The sequence below is a fragment of the Stegostoma tigrinum genome, chromosome 20 (assembly GCF_030684315.1).
Source record: "Stegostoma tigrinum isolate sSteTig4 chromosome 20, sSteTig4.hap1, whole genome shotgun sequence".
Taxonomy (NCBI): Eukaryota; Metazoa; Chordata; class Chondrichthyes; order Orectolobiformes; family Stegostomatidae; genus Stegostoma; species Stegostoma tigrinum.
The window spans coordinates 24,147,765-24,169,080 of record NC_081373.1 but is presented as its reverse complement, the minus strand read 5'-3'; the positions used below and the strand labels follow the sequence as shown (position 1 = coordinate 24,169,080).

Here is a 21,316-nt window from a genome sequence, read left to right as displayed (position 1 = left end):
CCTGTTCATCCAAAAATATCTTGGAATATTTCACAGGATACACAGCAAATAAATGTTTTCACACAGTAAGCCACTTAGTCCAAATAGTCTTTGGTGATACTATACTCCCCACAGCACATCTCCCATTCGTATTGCCTCATCCCAACCTTTCAGCCTCAATTATTTTCAATCATGTACATGTCTCATTTGCTTTTGAAAGCATCTTAGCTATTTGTCAATTCCTGTGATGAGTTCCACTTTCCAACCACTCTCTGAGTAAAGGAATTTCTCCATATCCTATATTTCTTAGTAATTTGTATTTATGCTCCTTCCTTTTAGATTCTTTTACAACTGAAAATATTATCTCCACTTCTGACCTGTCCAAACCATTCATAATTTTAAAGAATTTTATCAGTTCACCTCTGAGTCTACTGTTTTCTAAAAAGAAAAGCTTCCACCAGCACAAATTTTCCTAATAGCTGTATACATTCAGATCATTTTTATTTGAATAGTAGTTAATAGAAGACATACGTCCACTTAGACTTTGTTCTTTGTAAAAGGACGAACCATTTATTAACTGTAGAATTGATGATGTACTGAATGTGCATGTACGGTTAGCATTTTCATACAATGGCCATACTTGCAGCTAAGGCTTCTATTGGCATACTTTTAATCTGGTTTTCTGTAGTTTCATTGACTGTAAGTATATTTTCCAAATAATCTATTGAATTAATTGGACTGTCCGTCCCTTTTCGAGATATTTTCCGGTTAAGAAGTTCAAGCATGTGAAGATCTACATTATGAATTGGATTATAAGTAGGCTACAACACAGGTAGTTAGCTCAATTCAGCTTCGGCCAATTAGAGCAGTGTGGTCATTTAAATTGATTGTTCTGTTTGGGATCGCTTGGGATGTAGTATCTTTTTATATTGGATTTGTTTGAAAACTGGAAAATCTGGAGCATAGTTGAAGCTGTGCAGTCTGTTTCCTCAGGCACTGATTTTAGCCAGCAACACCCCAGAAATACAATTGAAAATTTGGGGACACAGACTTGCCCAAAGATCACTTCCATGTGCTCAATGCACAAAATATCTAACAGCTTTAGGGAGGAGTCCTCAGACAGTTGTTAGGCACCACCTTAGCAAATCTAGGGACTCTTTAGCTCAGATAATAAAATGTGAGGCTGGATAAACACAGCAGGCCCAGCAGCATCTCAGGAGCACAAAAGCTGACATTTCGGGCCTAGACCCTCTCTGATGAAGGGTCTAGGCCCGAAACATCAGCTTTTGTGCTCCTGAGATGCTCCTGGGCCTGCTGTGTTCATCCAGCCTCACATTTTATTACCTTGGATTCTCCAGCATCTGCAGTTCCCATTATCACTCTTTAGCTCACTTGGTTAGCTGGTCCACTATGTGGAGTAATGCCAGCAACGTGGGTTCAATTCCTACACTGGCTGAAGTTACCATGCAGGCTCAATCTTGTCAGAGGCAGAGTAACACACAGATTAAACCATCCCCAGTTGTTTCTCTAATGGGACTATGGGAACTTTATATTATAGTAATTATCAGGGGTTCAAATAGTTGTTTAATACTTATTTCATGTTGTCTAAGTGAGTTGTATGTATTCCGGATATGTGACAAAGTGCTACATACTGATCATTTTGCATATATTTTCCTCCAAAAAACCTGGTGAACAATGATCCACTTCTGCTCCTTTGCTAAAGCTGAGACTTGTTAGCCTAAATACTTCAGGTGCTTTAAGTACAAATTGCATCCCACCTGTGCTTTTTCACTTAAGCACCGATTTTAGTTACGTAGATTTGAGAATATGTGTTGTAAGTATTGTCATTTTAGAAGAGAAATGCTCTCTGCCCACGAGATCATAATTTCATACGTGCACTTCCAGGTGTAACTTTACATATACACCTACAGGCAGAGGTAGCCAGACCTCACTCTGGAAAACTTCTGTTCTTTAGAAAGTTGGGAACACATCCATCAACATCACAAAATTATTTTAAACCCTCATAATCTATATGGAGTGATCTGATTCCTTAATTTCACAAAGAATCAGAACGCCAAGATGCTCAGCAGCTACATATTTTGATGGGCAATACTTGCTAAAATGCCACCACACCTACTGGACCCAGTTAAGCTACCTAGCAATGGCTATGGGGAATTATCTTTCAGCTTCCAGGTCAGCGCAAATGTAATTTCTGAGATGTGCTATCTACAGCAAGGACCATGCAGTATGATGCCAGCACATTTAGTAATTGAATGGTCAGCTATTGTTTATAAGCAGACTGTAGGCATTCCAGACTTGCTGCAGTCCTGAGCTAAGGGAATGATGCCATGCAATGGCACAGTGGATTACTCTTGTGGTCATCACCTTCTGTAGTGATTTCTTTCATACATATATCTGGATCCATCACTTACAAGTAAACTTGTATTGTGAATTTCCTTCCTTTTCATCTTTATTCATCACTTCAGCTTTTACAAAAGTGGCTGTTTGGGTACGGTGACTGTTGAGCCTTTCCAAATGTTTTAGTGCTTTTGTTCCTCACTTGTGACAGGCTCTTTTAGTTGCCTTTCCCCTTCACACAATTTTCTGTTGTGATCAGCAGGCACCAATGCCTTCCAATGTCAATCTACTGCTAACTTATTGCCTACAACCTAATGCCTACAGTTACTACACTGGGACATTCACCATGGGGCAGCAATACCATGGCTGGGAGAGAGGAAAATAGAGCCTAGTCCAACCTCCAAAAAAACCCAGTTGATGGTTAAGGGAGAGCACCACTTTCTGGGCAGCAGCAATGTCTGAAGCAGAAACATCCTTGATAGAGACTCTCTACCCTGTCTCTAAAGTTGTCGCTGACTGTGTTCAGTATCAGTGGAGGCAGACTGTCACAGTTTCATCTTTGACACTTCTGATTAGGTGAGAATATTAAGTGATGTAATTAAAAGGTGAGTACTTAGAGTTAAGGTACAGCCACGACTTTATTCCAACAGTATGGTGAAGCAGCTCATAGGACTGATTAGAAAGTATTCTTCATAAGCTTGTAGTCTTCAACTGCGTTAAAAGATGAAGTAAGTTTTGTAATTGTTATAGAGGTTTCACAATCTTGGTAAGAAATTAGCTCAGTTAATCATTTAACCGAACATGTTTCAAAACTTATAATGTCCTCCAGTCTTCAACTGCATACTAAATTTTATTTCATACTTTAAAAATATTTTCAGTGTGGTAAATGGATAGCTGTCTTATCAAAACTAGTCAAATTCAGATGCATACTGAAACTGTGTGTCTACGTGGACCAAACATCATTTTATTTGCACTCATCCCTTCACTCGTCATACTTTGAAAATCAGGGGTATAGAAGAAATTAAATCGATAGAAGGTTCATAAATAATTTGTGCAAAAGAATCTTGCACATTCATCTGAAATAACACATAATTCAAATTATTTATGTTTAAAATTTGCTGCCGTTGTTGGTGTGGGAAAGTAAAATGAAGTAACATTAATTCAAGAGATAGTAGGAACTGCTGATGCTGGAGAATCTGAGATGACACAGTGTGAAGCTGGATGAATACAGCAGGCCAAGCAGCATCAGAGGAGCAGGAAAGTTGACGTTTCGGGTCGAGAATCTTCTTTCCTGCTCCTCTGATGCTGCTTGGCCTGCTGTGGTCATCTAGCTTCACACCATGTTATCTAACATTAAATCAGCATTAGTAGAGCAGAAGAGAAGAGGAAAGCCTAAGACCTGATGAAAAGATGCAGTAATGAAAAATTCAAATGAAATGGGATGGGAAGATTAACAAGTGAGGAGGAGAACAGTGATCAGTTAGCATTGCAAAGATTCCAAGTCAGATAAGAGAAGCCCAAAGATGAAGATATTACTATAATATTTAATATTTTTCTTTTTCTTTCATACAAAGAGCCTTTTCAGACTCATCAATTGGTAAGTATTATTATTTTTCTGAAACAAAAACAGAAATTGCTAGAGAAACTCAGCAGGTTTGGCAGTATCTGTAGAGAGAAAGCAGAGTAAATGTTTTGTGTCCAATGACCCTTCTTCAGCGCCTTCAGTTTGTCAGGTCAATCTATGACCAAATAATTCTCCCACAGCACACGTAAGTGGAAGTGTACCATTTGCTAGAGACAATTGAATCTATCCTCCTTTTCTCTACCATTCTGTTTTTTTTTGTTCAATCTGTACAAATCCTAATGAAGCATCTTCTGGCACCGTGATCTCTAGCCTGCACTTCCAATGGTGATAGTCAGTGTGGCATACAGAGAAGGACTTTGCCAGGGAGTCCTTGAAATGTTTTTTGTGGGCCTCTTCTGTTTTATTTACCAGTGATCAGCTGTCTGTGCAACATGATCTTGGGCAGTAGACAGTTATCCATTTGAGTACTGTGACCCTGCCCTACACAATTAGCTTTGTAGGAGGATGACCTCGATGCAGGGGATGTTGGCTGTTTCCAGAACTTCAACCTTTCTGATCTGGACCTGGCAGTGGATCTTGTGGTTGCTTTGGAGGTACAGGAAGCTCGTTAGAAAATTTACATGTTGGTGATAAATAACAATGACTCAGTGCCAGGAACCTGAATGGGCATCAAGTTTTTGAAGGATTTTCCATCCCAATTGCTGCTCACAGTATTGAATGCCATGGTGAGATCCATGAAAGTGTCTTGATTTCTTCACAACACCTTTCTTGTATCTGTCTGAGCGAAATACCATGCCCATGATGGTTCAGTTTGCTCTGAAGTCTCACTGGCCCTCTGGGAGGTTTTCTTATGCCATGGTAAGAACAAACTTGTTCAGAAGAATTCCAATCAGGATCTTCCTAACAATAGAAAGGAGCATGATCCCACGGTGTCAGAGCAATCTCCTTTGTTTTTGTACAAGGTCAAGATGAAAGCATCAGTAAGCCCCTGTGTGAATCTGCCCTGTTTTCAGAAGGCTATGAAAACCTTTTGGAACTGGGTATATAGGGTAGCACCATCATTCTTCAGGGAGAATCCTGAGGTTTTGCTGCTCTTCATCTGATAGATGGCAGTGACAGTTTCTCCTCAAGTTGAGCTCGCATCCAATTCATTTCTGATAGTCTGCTATTGAATGTGGTTGATGGCAGTATCAGGCACTGAGTACTTGGCATTGAAGAGGATTGCAAAGTGCTCTGAACAGTGATCCAAGACTGACTCTTTGTCAGTGTGAAGTGCCTTGCCACTGGCATTCCTCAGGGAGTTTTGGATTTGATATACCGGTCCATTTTCAGATTTTAGTGCCTCATAATTGCTTATTAAGTCATCACTATCAGCGTACAATAATGTTTCCAATCTGGCTGTCCGTAAAGTCTTAAATTCAAACATGTTTAAAAGATGCCACATTCCTGAGACCCAATGTGCCTTTCCGTATTTATGTGGTTTTACTAAAAAAGAACAAGCCTTTTCCTTCATGAAACACACCTCTTACATGATTGATTGCTGAAACTAAAACGACATGTTTTTTTCAACATATATTAGTGAGCTAAAGAAAGGGAAGTTGATGACGTGCTAGTGTTTTAGCATCTTATGTTTTAACAGGATGGAGGTGATATAAGGTTTCTGGTACATCAAGTGCAACGATATATACTGGCTTATGAATGATAACAATATCAGATGGTGCTAAATGCATTATCCTGGCCCAAGGTCATCCAGCCAGGGATTAGTAAATTCTCTTATTTGCCTGATCCAGAGTGTCAGTCATTGCCTCGGATCAAAGCCCAGGGCAATCAATCCCATAACGACTATAGAGGACTGCAGGATTTTTAAGTTATTGCAGATGGATTTTTATCTTTGGTATTAAGTAAGGGAGAATGCACTTTCTGAAGAAATAGTTGGTAAAGTACTCCTGATTGGCATAAAAAAATTCAATATGAAGAGTTTTCATCTAGAAAGCTTGTAGCATATTGCTTATCACATTCAGGGAACCTGCACTCAAGACCCATTCTTAAATGTAACCTGTGTGATACAGGTTAGTTCATTCTTGTGGGGTCATTAAATTGTGTTTCTCATGAAGGAGGTGGTGGTAAGGATTTTCAACTGTCTGATATCTCTCAACTGGAAACTTCAGTTTTGCTGGTAGGTTTGATCCCTTTAATGAGCGCCTGTCAGGCCATGTAGAAAATGGAATTTCCCAGGAGTAACAGCGACATAGTGGCTCAGTGGTTAGCACTACTGCCTCAGCACCTGGGACCTGGGTTTGATTCCAGCCTCATGTAACTGTGTGGATTTTGCATATTCTCCCTGCATCTGTGTGGGTTTCCTCCCACAGTCCAAAGATGTGCAGGTAGGTGGTTTGGCCAAGCTGTAGTGCCCAGGGATGGTTAGGTTAGGTGTGTTAGACATAGGAAATGCAGGGGTTAAGGAATGGGCCTGGGTGGGATGCCCTTCGGAGAGTGGGTGGTGGTGTTAGGCTGAATGGCCTGCTTCCACACTCTAGGGATTCTATGATCTAACCAGGCCTCTAGGGTAAACCAACTTTCTACAGGGCTTCACACAGACTTTATGATATTCTTTCAAATAGATATTCTACTGTTTAACAATAATGGAACCCACAGTAATCTAAGAAGGAAAATGATAAATTTGCTTTTTAAAATTATTAACCCAAAACCAGGTGTTGAAATCAACAAATGATTCTAATGCTAGCAGCCAATCTGGTTTCTGGCCCACCATAACCACATCCTTAAGAATAGAATTTGTCATATTGTAAATACATAAGAATGAATATTATGAATATCTATAAAATCACAATGTTGACCTATTTGTGAGAGGTTGACATAGCTCACCAATTTTCCTTTTCAGCTCTGTCGATTTGGTGACTTGCCTCCATTCCATATTTTCCAGGCTTCTTTATGTCTCACTGCAGCATTTATAAGTATCCTTCACTCACATTTTGAGCATAAGAAAATTGTCCCTTTAACCTCTCAGCTCTCTGTCAAACTGCAGCATGCCCATAACAAAGCAGGAAAGAAAATCCCTTTTTTACTCATTCATTTGTGTTCAATAGAGGACAAAGAGCCATTATTTTCAGTTAAAAGGGGTGCCATGGGGTTACAGCACTTCAGATAATCACTAGCTTGTTTTCTTTATCTCAATTTCATGACTTTCGATTTTGTAGAAGCACTTAAATGTCCACAATTCCTCTATTCTGCCACATTCCCTATGAGACTGACATCCCCCAAGATGTACATGATATCTAAATATATTCAACAATAAATTACACTCCATCGTGAATTCACTTACTTTCTGCATCTACCAGGCTGCATTTGTCCCTATGTCATTGCTCGCTACATTCAACAAAAATTTCGATGTATTACTGAAAGTTCTGATCAATCAGAACATTTCAGCATTAGTTTATCACTTCAGGATTTTCATCAGGGGATCTGAAATGGTTTTGACATATGGGCCCAACAAGGAGGTTACCTCTTGCTGGTCAGTCCAGAACATGAGAGCAGTGTTTTAGAATTAGGGGTCACCCTTTCAGTACGGAGATAAGGATATTTCTTTTCTGTCAGCATCAGCGCAGCTGTGGACCTGTCTGCCTGGGAGGATGTTGGACGTGGTGTCATTTAATATTTTTAAAACAGAGCTGGGCAAGTTCTTGTTAGGCAGGGGATTCAAAGGTTATTGGAGGTAGATGGAAATATGGAAGTCAAAACAAAAATGAATCAGTTACACCCATATTGAATGGCAGAGCAGGTTTGAGAGGTCAAATGGTCTATTTATACTTCTATTTCGCACGGTCATGAAAATCACTTATTTTCATTTGTAAGTAACAGCTGCTAAACTCTAAAACTCCTGTCTTTATTTTAACAGTATGTTTGGATATGACCTGTGTCTCAGTTAATTTTGTATACATTTGACAAAAATCAACACACAGTGACATCTCCCTCTACAAATGCTGTCCGGCCTGATGAGTTGCTCCAGCACTTTCTGATTTTTATGCAGGCACAGATGTTGAGCCCTTTGTTCAAAAATTGTGTATGTTTCATCTCACATTGTTAACCAGCTGCTGAACCCAGGCTGAAATGTAGGCGAGGGCAGAGATAGGGGAGTAACTTGGCAGATTCAGAGTCAGGCTCAAATTGCTGTCCCACTCCACATGCCATCTATCCAAATCGTGTCCGATCCACTACAGCAATTCCATGTCCTATATGTCAGAAGCCATATTTTTCACAAGTTTTTATTTGCTTAAGAGATATTCATGGCATGTGAAGAGGAAGGAATATAGGAAGAAATCAGTATACAGCCTTTAAGGCATTGCATAACAAATTGTAAACCACAGTATGTTCTTTTCCATATTATTGGCAAACACATTTTGTTAAAAATAACAATGAAAATAAAGGTATTACATCCCCTTTCACTCTGGAAATTAAACCACAAGAAACTAATGTGCAACCGTTCAGCACATTTGCATCAAACTTTCACTCAATGACTAAAATAAACCAATATGCTCTTGTATACTTGTACTCTACAAAACAATTTATGTTGACACACAAATTTCTTCCCCACTTCTTCCCCTCTCAATGCAACTTTTCTTCCCTTCTCTTTTATGCCACTCTCTGTTCTTACCAGATGCTATTACTACTTCAGCTTTGTTGTTGTTGTAGAGAATAATCATAATTCCAAACTTTCCCCGGCCCCCATCAACCCACGCCCAATCCCAACATCGGGACTCTAATTTTAATTGCAGTAACATCAACATTTACTTTGTGCTTCTGCATCAAACCTGATAGCTAGGTGCTAATGTTCAACAGACCATTTGCTTTTCCTGAACTAACTCTTCCTCCAAGCCTCTTATGGCACAACATAGCATTCCTAAATCTAAGCCGGAATGTCCAGCCTGGAAGTCCCACATTTGTGTCATGGTATGTCTGAATAGGTTAATTAGGAATTATCTACAACTCTTGCCCCCTTAATACACTGACCCCTTAACAGTCTCCTCAAAGGAGTTCACTAAACCTTTAATTTGCGCTTTTGAAATAGATTGTTCCCCCAAACCCTCTCTTGCCCACTGGCCCTCTGAAAATCAGACCATCTTGGGCTTGACTCTAGGATTACAGTTTGAAATCAAGTCTTCAACCCATGGAATTTTGTAAATATGTTTTCTAAATCTAATTAAATTTCTTAATCCAATCCCAACTGGAGCCTCTTTCAAACTGGTACTGCATCACATGAAGGCAATTTCAGGCCTTGTTGTTTGATTTTTATGTCACAAGTTACAAACCTAACTCATGCTGAACTGGCTGTATCATGCAACTGATGTCAACAGGGCACAATTGTCACAGCTACAACCTAAGTGATGGGACTGATGGTGAGATTTTGAGTGATGGAGTGGATTGCAGAAATGTGAGTGATTGATTATGGTAGTTTCATAAATGAAACTGAATTTGAGAGCTACGAGGGTAAGTGATTTCAATGCCAAGATTTTGTGCTACAAAATTTAATTTTTATTTAGTTTCCATTAACACAGCAAGTTGCAGAGTTAGATCTTGCTAATACATTAAAATTCCCATTCATCATCTGCATGTTAACTTGATCATTCTTTGAAGCCATTATCTTGGTCATGGTTATTGAAGGATGCACCATCAGGTAATTGTTCTGAAATGTTGGAATTTGCCTCATAAAGCACCACACTTTGTTCCTGCACTCACATTAGTGCTATGATGTGACATGTGGAGATTTATTATGTGGGATTTGTTACATATTTTGGAGAAGTTTTTTTTAGGGTGGTCAATTGTTAAAATCTAATTAATCCTTTAGAACTTTTTTTATCATAAGAGGTAAGCTGAGCTGGCCAGTCCGATTTTCAGGTAGTTGAGCCATCTCCAGTGGCCTTAACAAATGGCAGTCCAATATACAGAGGTCACACTCCCATTTCTGGCAGACCCCACTTCAAAGGAATAGGGTGTGAACAACTCAAACACGAAATGCAAATTTAGCAAGCCATTTGAAATCAGTGCTCAATTTGAACAGACTCCATTTTGTATCTTCCAAGAGTCTTAACACACAGCATGGAAGCGTCAAATTGATGGAATAGGTGTAAACATTCTTAAGAGAAAAATGAAGTCTATTTAAGTATTGTGATCTAAAGTTTTAAAGTGCCATCCTTAAGACCATGTAAAACTCAATCTGCAGCTGTCAGTGTAGAAAGACAAAGACTTTCCAGTGCATTGATGGGCCATTTGATATAGCTCAAGAGAGAAAAATACCTGTTTCTATGGTTCCAAATGGATTGTGGACAATTCCCAAGAACTGTTATTATAGCTGAGCCCATTATTAACACTTGGCTGAGTTTCAAAACTCCACAGATAACTATCTTATCAGAGTTCTGAAGAAAAGTCAAGGGACCCAAAACGTTCATACTGTTTTCTGTCCAAAGTTACTGCCAGACCCGTTGACTTTCTCCAGTGTTCCAGATTTTGGTTGATATTTAAAGAGGCTATTAAGGGGTTATCTGTCTTTGATTTGACTACTGAATCGAAGTTTATTTTTATGATAGATTGTCCTGTTGAGGGGTTTAAAATCTTTGGCATGGTTTCATGAATGAGTTATCAAGTGTGTACGAGGAAGACCCTAATAACTTTCTTGGGTAATTAGAAGTTCAATTTATTTTTATTTCTGCATTGTTTCTGAGTTCTGAGTGTTGTAGCTGTTGGGTGAGTGGCTATGGAGGTGACATGGTAAATATGAAATGACACAAAGTCATGTCTGGTGAGGTCGAGAGGGCTTTTTAGAAAAGTGGGCTGGATTCTGAGTGTGATGCAAGCTGTCCCAACAACCCAGCTGAACACTCACCTGCAACTGAACTGCTCCCAGAAGTGACAGGGATGTCTTGATATGGCCTTGGCAACATCCCTGCCCCCATCCTACCACTGCTGTGTAGAAAAAAATCATGTTTGTGGTAGTTGTTTCCATGGAGATGCTCTACTCTGCTAAGAAATTTCCTGATTCGGGCTTTTTACCTCCAAGTCAAAATGGCGCCTCTTCAATTGTTTCAAACAAGTAACTGTGAGTACTTAATAGCTGTGTGTAACCCGATTTTAAAGTACTGAAAATGACTCTTAAAACTGGTTTCTTGTTAGATTGGGGTTTGATTGCCAATTCCTTAGATGATATGAAATATTTGGAATTCTTCCTGTTCTAAACACACCAGCTTAATTTTTCCAGCATCCTTAAAGATTTAAAATGCAATGAGTAAAAACTCCCAACAATGAAATATCTATCCTGAAGAGAGGTCAAAAAACCAAAGATTACAGAAACAGAGCATAATTTTCACTTAAAATTTTATAATCTTTAATCCCTGTTATGTTGAAATTAGGGGAGTTGCACCAAATTTTGAGTTCCTTGTATAAGGAAGGCAATGAAAATAAAAGCACTGTGCAAAAAAAAAGTTATAGCATTAATATCATTCAGGATGTAACAGTAAGTGTACAGATTTTCCCTATTCGACACATGTTCCAATGAGATGTTTTTGTGTGTTTTGTAAATTAAGGATGCGTCACAAATAGTGCAGCCTCTATTTTCATTTAAGCACAGTTACTGTGTATGCTCCACCCCCCTTTAAAACAAACTGCTGCTTCTCACTCCTGACCCCCTCACTCTCTCTCATTCACTGTCACCCTTCGCCTTTGCCCTCGTGCTCACAAACAGGAGACCAGAAGAAGGTACTAGTGGGAAACCATCAAGCAGATGGGTCAGGGGAGAAAGGTGATGAAAGCTAGGGTCAGGAATAGGCAAAAGAGAGATGAAAAGCAGCACGCAAAGGGTAAGTAGAAAGAGTTAATAAGTTAGCAGGAGTTAAAAAGAGACTATTTAGACCTGTTAGATTCAAGGCAGTCAATAGTTTTTCAAGGTAAAAATTAAATGTCTGGAACATAACCACACATTAAATCTTTTCTTATGGGAAAGTGAATTTTGTTTGGAACATAGATTTTTGGGAAAATGTTAAAGGTAGTGTACTTTATTCAAAAACATGTTCTCAGCATAAAAGCAGAATTGTAGAATAATGTGCATCAATAATTTGATAAACCGTATAGGCAGCTCTACATGTAGGACAGAGAGGAAGATGCAAAAATACTGAGCCCAAATAGATGACAGGAGTCATTGTGAATATATTTTTGGTTGCACCATGACAACGTTTGCTGCAGTATTATTTCGTACTATACGACTTGGTTAACTCAGACCTATGTGAGTGATTGAAATGTATGATTGATACTTTCAGCTAAACATAACCTGCCCAACATCACTGTTGGGGAAATAGCAACAGTGAGGTCAGTGCACTTACATTGCATGACCTTAATGTTATTTAGCTGTGAAAACATCTGTAAGGATCTGACATATGAGTCATCAGTTGTGCGCACTCTAATGAGAAGCACCGTGACAAAAATTGTGAGGAGGATCCTTTTACCCTGTCCTTCATGAGCAGCAATTCAGAGTCCACATAGACTGTAACATTTTGTTTTGAGGAGCACTTTGTGCAGTTTTTCCTCTCCAGAGGGCAGCAGTTTAGGGCTAGTAGAGATGTGAGCTGTTCAATGAATATCCCCCAGCTTTGAATGTCAGGAAACTCCCTTCAAAATTTCATGCATACGAGCAAGTTTTCCCCATATCATCATTGATTCCTCACTCTTTCGCATAGGGTGGGTATAAGGTTCATAGGATGGGTGCAGACCGGTGTGTGGCACCTTGATTATACATTATCTTTAACCTCACTCTCCTCCACATTAACATGTAATGTGCTGGATGCAGTCTTCAAAGCTAAGCTTCAATCTTGCTGCCACTCCTGGTCAGCTTAAGTTACAAAGGACACAGTATACAGAAATGATGAAGAATGTCCTGACTGGGCTGTACTAAGACCAGTCCAAGCATGGAAACCACATCACATCAGTGTAATTTCTATCAGTGACTTTCTCACAGGGCCATGAGCCCCGTATGAAGTGGATAATCTTTGTCTCACAGCGGCCATCCTTCTATGGGCTGAGGATCTTGGAAATAGTCAGAATGTTCTGGAAGTGTTGGCAGCTCCCAGGGTATCTGGTGCAAACGTTCAAAATGCATCTTTGATGGTCACAAATTAGTTGAACATGAAGCGAGTGAAATCTTTTCCTGTTCACAGATACTGGCTGGTTATAAGGTGCTATCAAAGCAACATGGGCACAATTCATAGCATTGTGTATCTTGGGGGACAAGTATCGATGAAGAGCTCTAATGCCTGAGCTGATCAGCTGTTCTCATCAAGGGGACAGAAAATGAAGGACTGTGCTCTAGTAAAAACTGTATCAGTAACATCCTGGATGCACTAATAAGGGGAGGATTAGGAGATTACACAGAAATCCCCAATTGCTCTCTGAAGTGACCCGTTAGCATAAACGTTAAGGGTAGCTGTTACATTAGACATCCACCAGAATGATATACCACCTAGTCCTTATGAATCTAAGTCCAGCAGCTGAAATAGCTCTATGATGATGGATCAGGACATTCTTAATCTTCTGCAGAGTGGGGAACTGATTAACATAAGTTGCCAGGTACCCACTCAGTTTTATTGTTTGAGCTTTTGTGTAATTGCATTTCTTGGCTGCAGAGTGGAAACTTGGGAGTGTGATGTTAATACAATGAGTTGAGATAAAAATGAGATGCAAATGCAAGGAAACAAGCCTCTTTCCATCTGACAGCAAGATTCTGAACCCACCGTATAATTGGGAGAGCCTTTTTTTGACACTGCTCCCGCACCAATATTCTCACTACCTCAGAGATGGGTAACTTCCACTGTCAGTAGTCAAACTAAAAACATGCAAATGTTAGCGAGTTTTGAGAAGATTTGTAGCTCAGGTTGAGGTTCTGGATGTGAGTTTGCTCGCTGAGCTGGAAGGTTAGTTTTCAGACGTTTCGTCACTTTTTTTTATTTGAAAAAATATACTTTATTCATAGAATGTACAAAAAAAAACATTTATACACCTACCAAGTCATGCAAGCCACTCCGGGTTACCCGGGGGCACGTACACCAACTAAAGGAAAAAAACAAAACAGAGAAAAAAAAAACAAAGCAAAGAAACCGCCCCGGCAGTCGTCACCCCGCACAGTCCCAGTTGGCCCCCTGACCAGTTGGGGAAGGCGCCAGCTGGGCCCAGTTACCAGATAGGGTTCTTTTTCCTATTCTGGACGAGGGGGTTCATATGGTGGTCTTTCCCCACCGCGCCTTGGAGGCGGCTGCCCCAAGCTTTAGCGCGTCCCTCAGCACGTAGTCCTGGACCTTGGAGTGCGCCAGTCTGCAACACTCGGTCGGGGTCAGTTCTTTCAGCTGGCAGACCAGCAAGTTGCGGGCAGACCAAAGAGCGTCTTTCACCGCATTGATGGTCCTCCAGGCACAGTTGATGTTAGTCTCTGTGTGCGTCCCCGGAAACAGCCCATAGAGCACGGAGTCCCGCGTCACGGAGCTGCTCGGGGCGAACCTCGACAAATACCACTGCATCCCCCCTCCAGACCTCCTGCGCATAGGCACACTCCAGAAGGAGGTGATCGGCAGTCTCGTCCCCCCCGCAGCCACCTTGAGGGCAGCGTGCGGTGGCGCAGAGATTCCGGGCATGCATAAAGGATCTCACTGGCAGAGCCCCTCTCACCGCCAGCCAAGCAATGTCCTTGTGCTTGTTTGAAAGTTCTGGCGATGAGGCATTCTGCCAAATGACTTTGGCAGTCTGCGTGGGGAACCACACGACGGGATCCACCCTCTCCTTTTCCCGAAAGGGTCCCGAGGATACTATGTGCTGACCACTGCCTGACGGCCTTGTGGTCAAAGGTGTTTCCTTTCAAAAATTTCTCCACGAAGGACAGGTGGTACGGGACGGTCCAACTACTCGGAGCATTCCGCGGCAACGAGGCCAAGCCCATCCTTCGCAACACCGGGGACAGGTAGAACCTCAATAAGTAGTGACACTTGGTGTTTGCATACTGAGGATCTACACACAGCTTGATGCAGCCGCACACAAAGGTAGCCGTCAGGGCGAGGGTGGCGTTTGGCACGCCCTTTCCCCCATTTTCCAGGTCTTTGTACGTGGTGTCCCTGCGGACCCGGTCCATCCGCGACCCCCAAATGAAGTGGAAGATGGCCCGGGTGACTGCGGCGGCACAGGTCCAGGGAATAGGCCAGGCCTGCGCCACATACAACAGTACCGAAAGCCCCTCGCACCTGACAACCAGGTTCCTACCTGCGATGAAGAGGGACCGGAGTGTCCACCTGCCCAGCTTCTGCTTCAATTTGGTGATACGCTCCTCCCAAGTCTTAGTGCACGCCCCAGCTCCACCAAACCAAACACCCAGCACCTTCAGGCAGTCTGTCCTGACGGTGAAGGGGATAAAGTAGCGGTCATCCCAGTTCCCGAAGAACATGACCTCGCTCTTACCCCTATTGACTTTGGTACCCGAGGCCAGTTCAAACTGGCCGCCGATGTCCAATAGTCTACTCACCGACCGACGATCGGTGCAGAAGACGGCGACATCGTCCATGTACAGGGAGGTCTTGACCTGAAGGCGTCCGCTGCCTGGGGAGTCACACCCTTCAGGCTCACATCCTTCCTGATGGAGGCGGCGAAGGGCTCCACACAGCACACGAACAAGGCAGGACAGAGCGGGCAGCCCTGCCTGACTCCAGATCTAACAGTAAAAGTGTCTGATTCCCACCCGTTGATCGAGACTGTGGTAACGACGTTGGCGTAGAGCAGCCGGATCCAATTGCGGATGCCCTCCCCGAGCCCCAATTTAGAGAGGACGTCCCTCATGTAAGCATGAGAGACCCTGTCGAAGGCCTTCTCCTGGTCCAGGCTGACGAGGCAGGTGTCCACCCGCCTGTCCTGTACGTAGGCGATGGTATCCCTGATGAGCGCGAGGCTCTCAGCGATCTTCCTGCCCAGCACAGCACAGGTTTGGTCAGGGTGAATCACTGACTCCAGGACAGACCTGACCCAGTTGGCTATGACCTTGGCCAGGATTTTGTAGTCCACGTTCAAAAGTGAAATGGGACGCCAATTCTTAATTTCTTCCCTCTCCCCCTTCCTCTTGTAAATGAGGGTGATGATGCCCTTCCTCATGGACTTGCACATTTCCCCTGCCCGAAGCACACTATTGTACACCTCCAGCAGGTCCTGGCTGACCAGGCCCCACAGAGCGGAATATGGCTCAACCGGTAAGCCGTCGCTTCTGGGAGTCCGATTCCTCTCCAAGGACTTGAGGGCTCTGGTCAGCTCGTCCAGGGATATCGGCTGGTCCAGCCACTCCCTCGTGCCGTCGTCTAAGACCTCCGTGATAGACGGCGGGAACGACTCGGAGGCCGTGCTGTCCGTGGGCTTCATGTCGTACAGTCCGGCATAGAAGGATCTGCTGATCCTCAAAATGTCGGGCCGAGACGACATCACCGAGCCGTTGTCCTCCTTCAGCCGGCTAAGCACAGAGCTCTCTTTGTGCACCTTCTGAAAGAAGAAACGTGAGCACGTCTCGTCCTGCTCCACGGAGCGGACCCTGGACCGGAAGATTATCCGGGAGGCCTCCGCGGCGAAGAGCGAGACTTGCTGGCCCGTCACCTCGCGGAGGTCCTCCGTAACATCGACCCCTATCAACTGCAGAAGGAGCAGGTTCTGCACCCTTTTCTGGAGTCGCAACAGCTTTCCCCGCCTCTCTCTTGCCTTCTGAACACCCTTGAGGACAAAGAACCTCTTGATGTTCTCCTTCACTGTCTCCCACCAGTCGCCTGGAGACTCAAAGAGGCGTTTCACGGTTCTCCAACCGGCGTACTCCCTCTTAAGCTCCTCGACGTTCTCTGGGGTCAACAGAGTCGTGTTGAGCTTCCACGTCTCCTTGCCAGCAGACTGGTCGTCCTGTAAGTGACAGTCGGCCAGCAGGAGGCAGTGGTCAGAGAAGAACACCAGCTCGACGCCGGTGGACCTGACCGAGAAGGTCCGTGACACAAACAGGAAGTCTATCCTTGAGCGGATAGACCCGTCTGGCCGTGACCAGGTGTACCTCCGCTGCGCTCCATCTGCAGGGATGTTGAAGACGTCGAGCAGCTTGGCGCCCTTCACCGTGCCCATCAGGAATCTGGACGTGACGTCCAGTTAACTCCCCCCACCCGCTGTCCCCACGCCGGATCTTCCATCTGCATCAATGATGCAGTTGAAGTCTCTGCCTAGGATGACCGGCCTGGACGTAGCCAGCAGGGGTGGAAGCCGCTGCAGGACGGCCAACCGCTCACTCCGTACCGCTGGGGCGGACACGTTGATCAGCCTCAGGGGAGCATTCCTGTAGGTGATGTCAGCCACTAGGAGGCGCCCCCCCATCACCTCCTGAACTTGAGAGATGGTGAAGTTGTGCCCCCGCAGCAGAATAGGAGCGACAGTCGTTACCCCCCGACCAGATCGAAGGCCCACAGGTCCAGGCGCCGGACCATTTCCCATACCTGCCGAGGTGCGGTATCCCGCACTCCTGCAGAAACAGGAGGTCCGCCTCGATGGTGGTCAGGTAGGCCAACGTGGACACACATCTTGGGGTGGACTTGACGCTGCGCACATTAATGCTCGCAACCCGTACCCCAATTGTGGGCAGTGACCGCAGTACCCTCCCCAAGTCCAAGGTCCAGCCCCTCCATCTGTCCCTGCATGCCCATTGCCCGGTCTAACTGCTGGATGCTCTCGGGGCTCAGGAAACCGACGGTGCTGCCTTCCGGGTGGCATCCCCCCGTCAGGGGTGCGGAGGCAGGAGGGTCCGGCTCCGGGTCAGGCTGGGGACGCGCTGTTTCCTCCTTCCTGCCTGGAAGTCCCGGGGGACCCTCCAGTGCTCCAGCGGCACTTGACTGGGTGTTGGAGGGAGCCTCAGGACGCCTCTCGTCACCTGGAAGTGGGGTGCTGCTTTCCTTCCCCCTCGAGATCTTTAACTTCTGCTTCGGGTGGGCCCTCTCCGAATCCCCCTCATCAGAGGAGGTCTTATAGCCCCCCTGTAGCTGCATCTTCCCGCCTGATGGTTGCGGTTCCTGGGCCCATCGACGCACCTTCCTCCTCGCTTTCTGGACTGTTGTCCACTCCCGTGGGTCACCTGTCGCCGCCTCCATCGACTCCGGGTTGTCGGGGGGGAAATCGGAGCCTGCAGGGGTGCTTTGCTGCCCTCGGGCCCGTCCTGCGGGGCCAGGCCGTCCTGTGCGGCCTGGCCCTCCTGCACATTAGTGGTGTCCTTGCTGTGCCCTGGTGCCTTCCTCTCCTCCGGGGGGGGGGGGGGAGGGGCTGGCCCCGCATTGCCCCTGCCGGCGACCTGGGCGTAGGTGGTCCCCGGCGCGGGCATGCCCTATAGAGGTGGCCCGCTTCCCCGCAAAGGTTGCAGCTTTTCTCTTGGGGGCAATCCTTTGCAAGGTGTCCCTCCTCCCTGCAGATGGAGGCTTTGCAGTCGGCCGCCACGTGACCTGACCTACCACAGGCATGGCAGACTTTAGGTTGCCCTGCGTAGGTCAGGTAGCCCCTGCTCCTGCCAATCGCGAAGCTGGACGGTGGGTGTACGACATTCCCGTTCGCGCCCATCCTCAGTGTCACCTTGACCTGCCTCTTACTCGTCCAGATGCCAAAGGGGTCCATGATGTCAGTTAGGTCCCCTTCCACCTTCACGTACCTTCCAAGGAAGGTCAGGACGTCAACTGCTGGCACATGCGGGTTGTACATGTGTACAGTCACCATACGGCTCCTCTGCGCTGGCATCACAAACAGTGGGACAGCGGTCAATACAGAGAGGGGGCCCTCACCTCCTTTCTCCTTGAAAACCTTCAGGAAGCGCTCGCAAAGCTTGGCACGCCGGAAGGTCACATCGTAAAAACATCCTCCGGGGAAATCCTGCAGGCAGTAAATGTCCGCAGCAGCGAACCCACAACAGTCCAACAGGACCCTCTTCACGAAGAAGGTGCGGTCCACAGGTGCACCTTCATCCACCTTCTTTACAGAAACACGGATGGTGTTCCGGACCCCCTGACCTGGGGCACGAGCACTTGCCGCAGCCATCGTTGCAGGTTGGCTGCTCCCCTGAACCAGTGTTAGGCCGAAGCCAGCATTAAGATCCACTGGTCGCAAGGGTGCACAGCCAACCCAACGTCCTCCTTTCACCTCCAAGTCAGCACTCTCGTCCTCTCGGTCCACAGGAGAGTGGGTCTTTATTTTGTTCCAGATGTAAGCTAGTTCACTGAGCTTGCCGGTTTGTTCCCAGATGTTTTGTCACCATTCTAGGTAACATCATCAGTGAGCCTCTGACAAAGCGCTGGTGTTATGTCCCGCTTTCTATTTATCTGGTTAGGTTTCCTTGGGTTGGTGATGTCATTTCCTGTGTTGGTGATGTCATTTCCTGTTCGCAGGAAATGACATCACCAACCCAAGGAAACCTAACCAGATAAATAGAAAGCAGGACATAACACCAGTGCTTTGTTGGAGGCTCACTGATGATGTTGCCTAGAATAGTGACAAAGTGTCTGGGAATACACCTTCAAGCTCAGTGAACCAGCTTACATCTGGAGCAAAATAAAGACCCACTCTCTTGTGGACTGAGAGGAGGAGAGCGCTGTGTTGGAGGTGAAAGGAAGATGTCAGGTTGGCTGTGCACCCTTGCGACCAGTGGATCTTAATACTGGCTTTGGCCTAACGCTGGTTCAGGGGAGCAGCCAACCTGCAACGATGGCTGCGGCAAGTGCTCGTGCCCCAGGTCAGGGGGTCCGGAACACCATCCATGTTTCTGTAAAGAAGGTGGATGAAGGTGCACCTGTGGACCGCACCTTCTTCGTGAAGAGGGTCCTGTTGGACTGTTGTGGGTTCGCTGCTGCGGACATTTACTGCCTGCAGGATTTCCCCAGAGGAGGTTTTTACGACGTGACCTTCAGGAGTGCCAAGCTTTGCGAGCGCTTCCTGGAGGTTTTCAAGGAGAAAGGAGGTGAGGGCCCCCTCTCTGTATTGAACGCTGTCGCGCTGTTTGTGATACCAGCGCAGAGCAGCCATATGGTGACTGTACACATGTACAACCCGCATGTGCCAGCAGTTGGTGTTCTGACCTTCCTTGGAAGGTACGTGAAGGTGGAAGGGGACCTAACTGACATCATGGACCCCTTTGGCATCTGGACGAGTAAGAGGCAGGTCAAGGTGGCGCTGAGGATGGGCGCGGACGGGAACGTCGTACCCCCACCGTCCAGCTTCACGATCGGCGGGAGCAAGGGCTACCTGACCTACGCAGGGCAACCTAAAGTCTGCCATGCTTGTGGTAGGTCAGGTCACATGGCAGCCGACTGCAAAGCCACCATCTGCAGGGAGGAGGGACACCTTGCAAAGGATTGCCCACGAGAGAGAAGCTGCAACCTTTGCGGGGAAGCGGGCCACCTCTATAGGGCATGCCTGCAGCGGGGGACCACCTACGCCCAGGTCGCCGGCAGGGGCAATGCGGGGCCAGCCCCCCCCGGAGGAGAGGAAGGCACCAGGGCCCAGCAAGGACCCCAATAATGTGCAGGAGGGCCAGGCCGCACAGGACGGCCCGGCCCCGCAGGACGGGCCCGAGGGCAGCAGAGCACCCCTGCAGGCTCTGCTCCCCCCACCCCCGACCCTCCGACAACCCGGAGTCGATGGAGGTGGCGACAGGCGACCCAGGGGAGTGGACAACAGTCCGGAAAGCGAGGAGGAAGGTGTGTCGGCAGGCCCAGGAACCGCAACCATCAGGCAGGAAGAGGCAGCCACAGGGGGGCTATAAGAGCTCCTCTGACGAGGGGATTCGGAGAGGGCCCACCCAAAGCAGAAGTTAAAGATCTCCAGGGAGAAGGAAAGCAGCACCACGCTTCCAGGTGATGGGAGGCGTCGTGAGGCTCCCTCCGACACCCAGTCAAGTGCCGCTGGAGCACTGGAGGGCCCCCCGGGACTTCCAGGCGGGAAGGAGGAAACAGCACGTCCCCAGCCTGACCCGGAGCCAGACCCTCCTGCCTCCGCACCCCTGACGGGGGGATGCCACCCGGAAGGCAGCACGGACGGTTTCCTGAGCCCGGAGAGCGTCCAGCAGTTAGCCCGGGCAATGGGCATGCAGGAACAGATGGAGGGGCTGGACCTTGGACTTGCGGAGGGTACTGCGGTCACTGCCCACAATGGGGGTACGAGTTGCGAGCATTAATGTGCGCAGCGTCAAGTCAACCGCAAGATGTGTATCCACGTTGGCCTACCTGACCACCATCAAGGCGGACCTCCTGTTTCTGCAGGAGTGAGGGATACCGCACCTCGGCAGGTACGGGAAATGGTCCGGCGCCTGGACCTGTG

General features: G+C 46.2%; 1 protein-coding gene across 3 annotated transcripts in view; it reads left to right on the top strand.

The window, feature by feature from the left end:
• Positions 1 to 562: 562 nt before the first annotated feature.
• LOC125461993 (hyaluronan-binding protein 2-like) overlaps positions 563 to 21,316 on the top strand; it is a 40,147-nt gene continuing 19,393 nt past the window's right edge. The window contains exons 1-2 of one of the 3 annotated variants that reach the window (XR_009446953.1): positions 563 to 678; positions 3,912 to 3,934. Coding sequence is in view for 1 of the 3 variants with exons in the window: in XM_048551450.1 (XP_048407407.1) it covers positions 10,997 to 11,030 (34 nt within the window). In the remaining 2 variants the exon portion in view is untranslated. Of the gene's footprint in view, positions 679 to 3,911; positions 3,935 to 10,971; positions 11,031 to 21,316 lie in introns of those variants that run through there. The other 2 variants (XR_007249581.2, XM_048551450.1) reach the window with 2 other exon arrangements.